The 10,672-nt window shown below is 61.3% G+C and overlaps 1 protein-coding gene across 1 annotated transcript in view; it reads right to left on the reverse strand.

The window, feature by feature from the left end:
• Nucleotides 1-674: 674 nt before the first annotated feature.
• Tspear (thrombospondin-type laminin G domain and EAR repeats) overlaps nt 675-10,672 on the reverse strand; it is a 32,290-nt gene continuing 22,292 nt past the window's right edge. Inside the window, exons 10-17 of the mRNA XM_013027365.1 lie at nt 10,422-10,578; nt 7,751-7,882; nt 6,946-7,172; nt 6,130-6,316; nt 4,728-4,957; nt 3,858-4,045; nt 3,345-3,446; nt 675-828 (exon numbers count right to left, since the gene is read on the reverse strand). Of these exons, the coding sequence (XP_012882819.1) occupies nt 675-828; nt 3,345-3,446; nt 3,858-4,045; nt 4,728-4,957; nt 6,130-6,316; nt 6,946-7,172; nt 7,751-7,882; nt 10,422-10,578 (1,377 nt within the window). The remainder of the gene's footprint in view (nt 829-3,344; nt 3,447-3,857; nt 4,046-4,727; nt 4,958-6,129; nt 6,317-6,945; nt 7,173-7,750; nt 7,883-10,421; nt 10,579-10,672) is intronic.

A 10,672-nucleotide genomic window follows, 5' to 3' on the forward strand; every position in this document is an offset into this window, starting at 1 on the left:
CCTGTGCAGCCACGTTGCAGCTCCCTGGAGTTTTCCTCTCCTGGGCGCTGAGGTGAGGACCCTGGAGAATCCCAGCCCGCACCGAGCCTCCCAACCCCCACATGAGCCCACACCCCGATGCCCTGAGCCTGGAGCAGGGAAAGGGCGGGGGCCTTGGACGTGGGAGGCAGAGCCCTCTGCACACACAGTGGAGCTGCGGGGACTGGGTGACTGGCCAGAGAAGGGGCGCTGCGGCCTCCACCGGGGACCTGGGTGGGGATGGGGCCTAGCCCTGTCCCCAAAGCATCTGCAGGGGCACTGAGGCCGCAGAAGCAGCTGCCTGCAAGAAGGGCTTCCCGCCCCCATGGCTGGGGCCGTGCGCGTGTCCCCGGCCCGGCCCGGGCAAGCAGGACGCTGCGCTGCCCTTTGGGACAGAGTGATATAAATATATTTGCCTGTAGATAAAATACAATAAATAGTCAGGGCCCACACGGGCTGCGCCAAGGGCTGAGGCTGAGTGAGGTAAGACTGGAGGAAGCTGCCCAGAGGCCGAATCTGCTGGACTCGGGGGCTGCGCCAGGGTGGGGGCTTCGGCCTGCTGGGCCCAGGGCCGCCGGGCAGTCAGTGCGGCCCCAGCAGGGCGTGGAGAGCTGGTCGGGTCGGTGGAGTCCGGCTGGCTGCGGCTGCCCTGGCCTTCAGATGGTCCTGAGCTGCAGGACCCGGGACAGCGGCTCCTTGGCGCTGGAGTAGATGAGGAAGGAGCCGGTGGCCGTGTGGAAGGCTTCCCAGTCCCGGCAGCCCACGGTGGGGAGGCTGTGCACTGGCACGAAGCCCTCGTAGCCCTGCCACCTGCAGACAGATGGACACGGTGTGGGCCCACCGTCCCCAGGTCTGCGGGACAGATGGACACGGTATAGGCCCACCGTCCCCAGGTCTGCGGGACAGATGGACACAGTGTGACTCCACTGCCCCCAGGGGGTCTGTGGGACAGATGGACATGGCATGCTGTGGGCAGGGCCTTGGCTGTGGGAGGGGCCATGTCAGGCCACGCCTTGGCCGTGGGCGGGGCCTTGGAGGGCGGGGCTGTGACTGGCCATGCAGTGGGTGGGGCGTGTCTCTGGGCGCCCCTCGGGTCGTCTTGGCTGTGGGCGGGGTGGGACTGGCCATTCCTTGGCAGTGGGTGGGGCGGGACTGGGCACGGCCCCGCCCTGGGCTGGCGGACACAAGGCCCCAGCAGGAGCAGTGCCCTCCGCTCTAACCCCCTGAACCGTGCTCGTGGCCCCTGCTCTGCTCCGCACCCCAACACCAGGAGGCCTGGCCGCGGGGCGTGCCCCGTGCACGAGGTGTAGTGTCCACGCGTGGCTAGGTTGTTGTTGGGGGGCACAGGCTTTGCTTTTCACATTTCCCTGGGCTGTTTTCCAGCCCAGTCCAGCCCGCCAACTCGGAACTGTCCACCCTCCCACCCTGCAGGTACAAACAAACTTGTAGCAGTTTCCTCGGTCAGAGCCTTGGCCGCTTTTCTCAATGAAAATCCACCTTCTATCCCCCAAGGGTCTGTCCTCCCGTGCCCGTGTGGGGCCCTGGGACGGACAGACAGCTTCTGCAGGCCACCCCCAGCTCTCCCCTCCAGGAAGTGGGTCAGGTTTGCCCGGGCTGGCCTGCAACTGTGATCTTCCTACCTAAGCCTCTCTGCAGGGAGGACTCGGGTGGTGAGAGGGGTCCGGCCGGGCTGCCCTTTGCCTACCCCCCCACGCCCCCGGGCAGCTGGTACACCCGTGTGAATCCCGTTCCTGGCTCTCCCATAATCCTCTTGTTGAAATTTTTATATTTGGGATTTTCCCCATGCCTATCCTTACATTTGGTTTTTAATCCATATAGATTAATTTTTGAATGTGGGTATGCAGTAAGGGTTTAGCTTTGTTTTCCTCCAGATAGATCACAAATTGTATGAGGTTACTTTATTACGAACTCCAGGCTTAAATATATCACTCCAGACTTAAATATATCACGTATCACGTTAAACAGTATCAGTTCTTGGCTCTTCATCCCACCTATCTGCTTCCTGTGTGGTTGGGGATGAAACTCAGGGCCCCAGAGAGGGAGGTAAGCACTCTACCACTGAGCCATAACCAGCACAGCCATCCCTGTGCTCACCGGAGGGCAGGAGGATCATCTACTTAGCTGTGGATTGACGGGCCGCTTCCTCCTTCACTGCCTTTTTCCCAAAGTTTCTTTGGTCATTTAAAGAATTCCCCCCACATCCATTTTGGAATTATTTTATCATGCTGCTTTTAGCATGATAGATTTGAAGTCTAAGGAAATCGGATGTTTCTTTTAGTAAAGACACGATCAAAACTAAGTGAAGAGAGCTGGAGACCTGAAAATACCACCTCAAGGCCGAGACTGAGAATGCGCCAGGTCCGCATGGCTTGTAAATAAACTTACCCCAGGCATAGGAAACAATTACACCTGTTAGTTCAACTGTTCAGACCCCTGGGCAGAGTGAGAAAACACTGCAGAGAACATTTATGAATTAGTCCGGAAAGTCCCCACAGGCATCACAGAGCAACTTCATTTCCATTGTACAACTCTTACACAGCAGCCATGGAATCCCGCCATACATAGAGCAATGATGCATTCTCTGGGACGTCACCAAGCAGCAGGCTACCATCAATACATTCAGAGAGAAACCATACCCAGCACCACAGGAAGCCACAAGCAGAGCAAGCGCCAAGGCCAGAGGAGGGCACCATCGTACCTTCCCGCCAACCCCACACGCAGCGGCCTCCTCATGGGCAGAGGCCGCTGTGCTGGCCAAGGCTGCTCTGCAGCTTGTAGCTAGTTAAGAAAACCAAGAAAGGAAGCGGCCACAACGCCGCACAGCTGCAGCCCCAGCTGCTGCAGGCAGAGCGAGGAGGACGGTCCCAGGCCAGCCCTGGGCCAAGTCTACACTGTGTCTGAAAAGCAAAGGACAGCACAATGGCCGAGATGAGTGTGGAGCGCCTGCCTCTCCAGCGTGGGCCCGAGTCCGTGCCGCAGCACACAGCACAGTCAAGACCAGCAAGCAGGCGAACCGGAAGCAGGGAAGCAGTAGCGGCTTTAGAGAGCAGAGGGCAAAGCTGTCTTTGTTCTCAGATATGATTGCATCTCTAGGTCCTTGAGGCTGTCAGGCAAAAACTAGAGCCAGGCGCCTGAGGCTCCCAGGGTGGGCTGCGGGGAATGGAAGTAACACTCATTCATGATGCTTACAGTTCTTCACAAATCCAGCCTCACCTGACCACGAGGCCTGGCCCGGCCTACGCTGGGGAGCCCTGGCAGGGCAGGTGAGCGCTGAGGCAGGAGGGGCGGCCCTGGCTGGTCTTTACCTGTAAATAATACTGTTCACGGAGAAGGAGTTTCCATCGAAGGAGTTGGCGACCACCAGAAAGTGGTCTTCCCCCACGGAGAAGAACTCCCAGTCCAGAGCACTGTGGAGGAAGAGGGTGCGGCGTGAGAGAGGCAGGTCACTGCCACCGCTGGCTCCCGCTGGCTCCGCATCTCCCTCTAGCTTCCTTCCGAAGCGCCCCGGCACATCTGACTGCAGCGGATCCTGGCAGGGCCCCCTTGTCACGTGCCCATGTGCCCCGTAGTGGGAACCGTGGCTCTCCGGCCGTGGCGGCTGTGGCGGCAGCCTCCCCGGCTTGGCTCTGGGTCTGAGCCAGGCACGGAGCTTGATCTCCTGGTCTCAGGATTTTTTATTTTTCTTTTGGATTGAAAAAATTCCCTGAGATCCGCTCTGTGCATCTGCCAGTCGGACGGTTCCGGAGACACGGGGAGGAACTGGCGGGAGGTGGCCCGCCCCAGACCCGCCCCGCCCCCCTCCTGCGCAGCCCCCCCACCTGCAGGTGGAGATGTCCTGAAACTTGATGAAGCTCTGCGCGGTGACGTTCAGCTCATAGATGACAGAGCTGAGGACGTAGGAGTCGTTCTGAACCTGCGTCTCCACGTCGTAGCTGTGGCTGTTGGCCACGGCCAGGAAGACCCTGTCCCCGATGTGGAGAACCTCCCAGTCCGCGGCGCCAAATGTCTAGGGCAGAGGAGGGCGGGAGTGCAGGAGGGCGGGAGGGCGGGAGGGCGGGAGGGCTCCCCCCACCCACGCCGGCACCCACGCCCAGCGCCGGCCTGCAGGCCCCACCGCTCTTTGCAGGCCGGGTCTGTCTGTCTGACGGCCCGGCAGCCGTGCCTCCCGGCCTCTGCCCCAGGGCTGCTGTCCCAGTGGCCATGCCAGCGCCTGCGGTGCAGCTGACCTGTGGGGCGCTGGGCGGGGCTGCGGCCCTCGGCCCGGCCCCAGGACCTGGATGCAGGCTGGCGCGGGGGGCCGTGGCGGGCCCCCCAGGGGACTTCTCCACACCCCTGCTCTCAGCGCCCCCCATCCCCACACGGGTGAGATGCATGGGGTCAGGCCTCCAGCCTAAAGGGAGACGCTCCCCCAAACACCTCACCCCACCCCCCAGGCCACAGCCAAGCTGCCTGGCCACCAGGGCGGAGACCCGACCCCTGCTGGGGCGGGCAGAGCTGGGGCATACCCATGCGAGCACCCCACCCTGGTCAGCCCCCCGCCTTGGGCGGGGTACTGTCCCCACCCCGACAGGCTGTCTTCCTGGGAAGGAGCCTGTGCCTGGGAGGCTCAGGCTCTGGGGCCCGCCCAGGATCGCGGGTCCAGCAGGCGCACGGGGCAGACTCCGGGGTCTGCGGGCGGCAGGTCTTACCAGGAAGGACTGGAAGAGGCGGAAGGCGCCCACCAGCCAGATGTAGAGGTGCGAGTGCAGGCGGGTGGAGGTGCCGTTGAAGGTGTTGGCCACCACCAGGAAGGAGTAGGGCCCCACCGTGAAGAACTCCCAGTCGTAGGCGCCCGACGTGGCGATGCTCTGGTTGGCCTCGAAGAGCTGGGTGGTGGGGCTCCACTTGTAGATCACGCTGTCGATGTTGTGGTTGTCGCCTGGAACCAGGGTTCCGTGTGGGGGTGGGGACACGGCAGCCCCACTCACGCCCGCACCCCTCGGGTCCCGCACCAGCGGCTGCACAAGATGTGCCCAGCCATCGAGCCATCCCGCCCCCAGTGCCTGGCCGTCCCGGCCCGGGTGGAGGCTCCGTCCCCAGCAAAAACCTCCTGGGCTACCACGCTTTCCAAAAGAGCACTGTCAGCGAGCCCCGTGGAGGAGGACGGTCAGGGGCCCCTCCCTCAGGGCTCCCCGACAGTGCCCCCGAAAGTCCCATGCTCTCAGTGATGCTCCCCCACAGCCCCCCTCCATGGCCAGCGGTTCCCAGGCCCATTCTGCTGGAGTGCTGGCCCTGAGGACGCTCTGGCCATGGCCCCTGGACCCTGAGTGGAACGGCTTCAGACCCCCGGGCCTGCCTGGTGGGGCGCACACCCGGGCAAATGCTGTGTGGCTGTCGGAGGACGGGTCAGAGTCCCCTGCAGCATGAACGTGTGCGGACCTCTCCACACCAGCCCAGAGCTTTAGGCCTGGGGAGACTCACTGGCCCCCAGTCACACATGGCGGGAGCGGGGCCTGGGAGCCTGACCTCCGGGCCCCGGCCAGGCTGCGCTGCCCACCAGCTTCTGACACGGTTGCTCAGAATGAGCACTGTCCCTCGGTGGATGGGGCCACCAGACCGCCACGCCGTCCACCGGGGTGGCCTGCGGCCAGCGTCCCCCTTGCTCACTGCGCCAGCCTGACCCTCCCAGGACAGGCTGGTTACCTCCAAATCAGGAGGGCGGCCAGGGGCAGATTGCAGGCTGGGGTTCGGTAGCTCACGTCTTCTGGGGTCTCCTGACCTAGGCAGGTGTGCAGGCGTTTGTGTGAGCAAGCATCCAGATGTCTAAGGCTGGACTCCCGGGAATGGCCCAGGCACGACCCACCTCCCTTCCTTCCCCTGCTTTCCTTCATTCCTCCTCCTTTCCTTCCTCCTCTTCCTTTCCTTCTTCCTTCCTCTTTTCTTCCTTTCATCCATTCTTCTTGACAGGGTCTCACTATATAGCTGGGATTGGCCTCAAACTTGCAATTCTCTTGCCTCAGTTGTAAGTGCTGGGATTACAGGCGTGCATCACAAATGTCCGGGTATTACTTTTAATGCCTTCTAGGTCATGGGCCACCGCTGCCGCCCTACCTTCCCGGTGGTTGGCCACTGCCAGGAAGTGCTCCCCGTCCACCGTGAAGGCCTCCCAGTCCCGAGCACTGTGGGTGGCAATCCTCTGATACAGGACGAACTTCAGCTTTCTGGGGCTCCATTTGTAAATCACAGAGAACTCCTGGCCCTTTTCATTTGGTCCAAAATTAGCCACAGCCAGGAAGATCTGAAAAAGGAGAACCAGGTCATTCTGCTCTGATTGGCACAGGGCACTGACCAGGTCAGTCCACTCTGATCCCTGCAGAGAGTGACCTGTGTTGTTTCTGTACTTGACTGCCTCACCCATGCCCGTGGAGAGGGTATGTGTGCATGTGTGTGTGCGCGTGTGTGTGCGTGCATGTGTGCACACATGCATGTGTGTGCACATGTGTGCGTGTGCATGCATGTGTGCATGTATGCGTTGCGTGTGCGCATGTGCGTGTGCATGCGTGCGTGCATGCGTGCACATGTGTGCACGTGTGTGCACACGCGTGTGCGCACTGGCCTAGCCCAGCCTATGTTGTGATCGCTGAGGGGTAGCTCAGAGCCAGCGCTCTCCTCTCCAAACCTGGCAGTCAAATTCATTAAAATCCCCCATGGCCTCCACTGGAAAGCAAAACAAATTCAAAATTTGGAAAACGCGTTGTGTGCAGATCCTGCCCAGGAGCTGGTCCCGAGGCTACTGTGGGACTTCTCTGACTCAGCGCTGTGTCCACCACCTCTCTCCCTGGGGAAGGTGTCGGAGCCTGAGAAGAAGGGGAGCGTGCAGACCCAGCCCGAGGACTGCTAGGAAGGGGAGGTCCCCCGCAGACTTGCCTTTCTCCCAATGGTGAAGTGTCGCCAGGACTGGGCCTGGTGTGTGGGGATGCTCTGATAGGAGACAAACTTTCCATCCTCCCATTTGTAGATGGTGGACCTGGCTTTCCGATTGGCTGTGGCCACGAAGAGGCCCGCCCCTGGGATGCGGAAGGTCTCCATGCCCAGCGTCTCCGAGTTGGTGAACAGGCTCTGATGCTCCTCCACGTAGTCTAGCCTGGCCTTGGCTGGTGATGGGAAGATCGCGACCCAGTGAGCATGGCCAGGTGTGGAGCCCAGACACCCTGGGGGCCCAGCCCTGTCCATGGTGCTGGTTGCATGAATATTTCCTGGGCCTTTGTTTCACTCTTGGGGGAGACATACAGGGGGAGGCTGCTCTCCCTGGCTGTGGGATCTGCACCCCTTCCAGAGGTAGGAATGGGACACAGCTTACACAAGGTGTCCAAACCAAAGCGGGTCCCAAGACCCAGGGCTCCTACCGGCTGTGCCCTGGGTCCACAGCCCACAGCTGAGCCCTGTCCATGGGGTGTGTGTGTGTGTCTGCAGGGTGTGTGTGTGTCTGCGGGGTGTGTGTGGGTCTGCGGGGGGTGTGTGTGGGTCTGTGGGGTGTGTGTGTGGGTCTGCGGGCTGTGTGTGGGCCTGTGGGGTGTGTGTGGGTCTGTGGGGTGTGTGTGTGGGTCTGTGGGCTGTGTGTGGGCCTGTGGCGTGTGTGGGGGTCTGCGGGGTGTGTGTGGGCCTGTGGGGTGTGTGTGTGGGGGTCCCTGCACACCCAGGGCATGAATGCCCTGTCTTCAGGAAGCCTCACCTGCCAACACCGAGAGCCACTGTCCGCGTGTGCACAGGTACAGCCCCCTCCGGACGGCATCAAACCAGAACTGGGCCTCCTGGGCCCGAGAGCAGGGTGGCTGTGTGCCCAGGGTCACTCGCACGTTGGCGTCTGTGGAGATGGGGAGGGGGCCGCGTGTCGGACGGGAGGTCAGGCAGACTGGGTTGTGGCCAGCCTCGAGGTGCAGGCCTGGACATGGACGCCCCACCAGCCTCTCTGCGGAGGGCTGGGTAACTGCGGGGCTCTGTGCTCAGGACACATCCTTATTGGTGTAAGTGTGAGCTACGCATGCGTCTCGGGTCTCTTGGCCGTGGGTGTAGCTGGTCTGCAGCCGGCTCCACGTGACCGTCCGCCCAGCAGCTGGGCCCGCACCGCCCAGCTGGGTCGCGCTTTGGTGGGAGCTCTGTGCATCACGAGCCCCCCTTGCTCTCCCCCTGCCTCAGGAGGGGCGCTCTGTGTCTGCAGCCGGCGGGCGTGGTTTCAGATGCCCGCAGGCAGCACCCAGCCAGGCCGCAGGGATCACAGAACAGCGCCAGGCACCTCGGGGCAGGGGGTTTGCTCCAAAGAAGGTGTTTCTAAAGGGAGCCATGGCTGCCATCTGCCCAAGGTGCTTGGGAAGGGAAAGGGATCTGCCCAGGGCCCGGCCAGGCACGGCCTTCAGAGGGGAGAGGAGGTGGCTTTGGCTGACCTGACAGCACATTCTGCCTCCCAGGGCCCTGGGCATGGACCAGCCAGGAGACAAGGCAGAAGTCAAGAGGCCTGATGTCTTAGGGGAAGTCCTCCACAGAGCCATGGACAGTCCTCCACAGAGCCATGGACAGTCCTCCACAAAGCCATGGACAGACCACAGAGCGATGGACAGTCCTCCACAGAGCCATGGACAGTCCACAAAGCCATGGACAGTCCTCCACAGAGCCATGGACAGTCCCTCACAGAGATCAGGGACAGTCCTCCACAGAGCCATGGACAGTCCACAAAGCCATGGACAGTCCTCCACAGAGCCATGGACAGTCCTCCACAGAGACCAGGGACAGTCCTCCACAGAGCCATGGACAGTCCTCCTCAGAGCCATGGACAGTCCTCCACAAAGCCATGGACAGTCCTCCACAGAGCCATGGACAGTCCACAGGGCAATGGACAGTCCTCCACAGAGCCATGGACAGTCCTCCACAAAGCCATGGACAGTCCTCCATAGAGCCATGGACAGTCCTCCACGGAAAACGGGGACAGTCCTCCACAGAGCCATGGACAGTCCACAGAGCCATGGACAGTCCTCCACAGAGCCATGGACAGTCCACAGATCCATGGACAGTCCACAGAGCCATGGACAGTCCACAGAGCCATGGACAGTCCTCCACAGAGCCATGGACAGTCCACAGAGCCATGGACAGTCCACAGAGCCATGGACATCCTCCACAGAGCCATGGACAGTCCTCCACAGAGCCATGGACAGTCTTCTACAGAGCCATGGACAGTCCTCAGAGCCATGGACAGTCCTCCACAGAGCCATGGACAGTCCACAAAGCCATGGACAGTCCTCCACAGAGCCATGGACAGTCCACAGAGCCATGGACAGTCCACAGAGCCATGGACAGTCCACAGAGCCATGGACAGTCCTCAGAGCCATGGACAGTCCTCCACAGAGCCATGGACAGTCCTCCACAGAGCCATGGACAGTCTTCTACAGAGCCATGGACAGTCCACAGAGCCATGGACAGTCCTCCACAGAGCCATGGACAGTCCTCAGAGCCATGGACAGTCCACAGAGCCATGGACAGTCCACAGAGCCATGGACAGTCCTCCACAGAGCCATGGAAATTCCTCCACAGATCCATGGACAGTCTTCTACAGAGCCATGGAAATTCCTCCACAGAGCCATGGACAGTCCTTCAGAGAGCCATGGACAGTCCACAGAGACATGGACAGTTCTCACAGCCATGGACAGTCCTCCACAGAGCCATCGACAGTCTGCAGAGCCAAGGACAGTCCTAAACAGAGCCATGGACAGTCCTCCACAGATCCATGGACAGTCTTCACAGAGCCATGGACATGGACAGTCCTCCATGGACACCGGGGACAGTCCTCCACAGAGCCATGGACAGTCCTCCACAGAGCCATGGACAGTCCTCCACAGATCCATGGACAGCCCTCCACAGATCCATGGACAGCCCTCCACAGAGAATGGGGACAGTCCTCCACAAATCCATGAACAGTCTACAGAGGCATGGACAGTCCTCCACAGAGCCATGGACAGTCTACAGAGCCATGGACAGTCCCTCACAGAGCCATGGGCAGTCCACAGAGCCATGGACAGTCCTCCACAGAGCCATGGGCAGTCCACAGAGCCATGGACAGTCCTCCACAGAGCCATGGACAGTCCCCCACAGAGCCATGGACAGTCCCCCACAGAGCCATGGACAGTCCTCCACAGAGACTGGGGACAGTCCTCCACAGACCCATGGACAGTCCACAGAGACATGGACAGTTCTCAGCCATGGACAGTCCTCAGAGCCATGAACAGTCCTCCACAGAGCCATGGACAGTCCTCAGAGCCATGGACAGTCCTCCACAGAGCCATGGTCAGTCCTCCACAGAGTCCTAGATCTCAGCAGACCCCCTGGGGTGGGGCACTGTGGCCTCAACTACTAACCATAGGGATATTTCAGCACCTCGTTGTCGTCCGGCTCTCCTGGGAAGCCCTGCAGTGCGGGAGGGATGGACAGCTGGGCCAGATGGGCGTTACTGCTGGGGCACAGGCTGGGGGTGGCATCTGAGCCGGGCAGGAGCACCAGCTGCCTCATCAGGCCCTGCAGAGAAAGGACAGTGCTCAGACCCGCGGATGGGGTGGGGGTGGACCCGGGGCCGTGGGGACACAGTGCTCAGACCCGCAGCTGGGGTGGG

The sequence above is a fragment of the Dipodomys ordii genome, unplaced genomic scaffold, assembly GCF_000151885.1.
Source record: "Dipodomys ordii isolate 6190 unplaced genomic scaffold, Dord_2.0 Scaffold103, whole genome shotgun sequence".
Lineage (NCBI taxonomy): Eukaryota > Metazoa > Chordata > Mammalia > Rodentia > Heteromyidae > Dipodomys > Dipodomys ordii.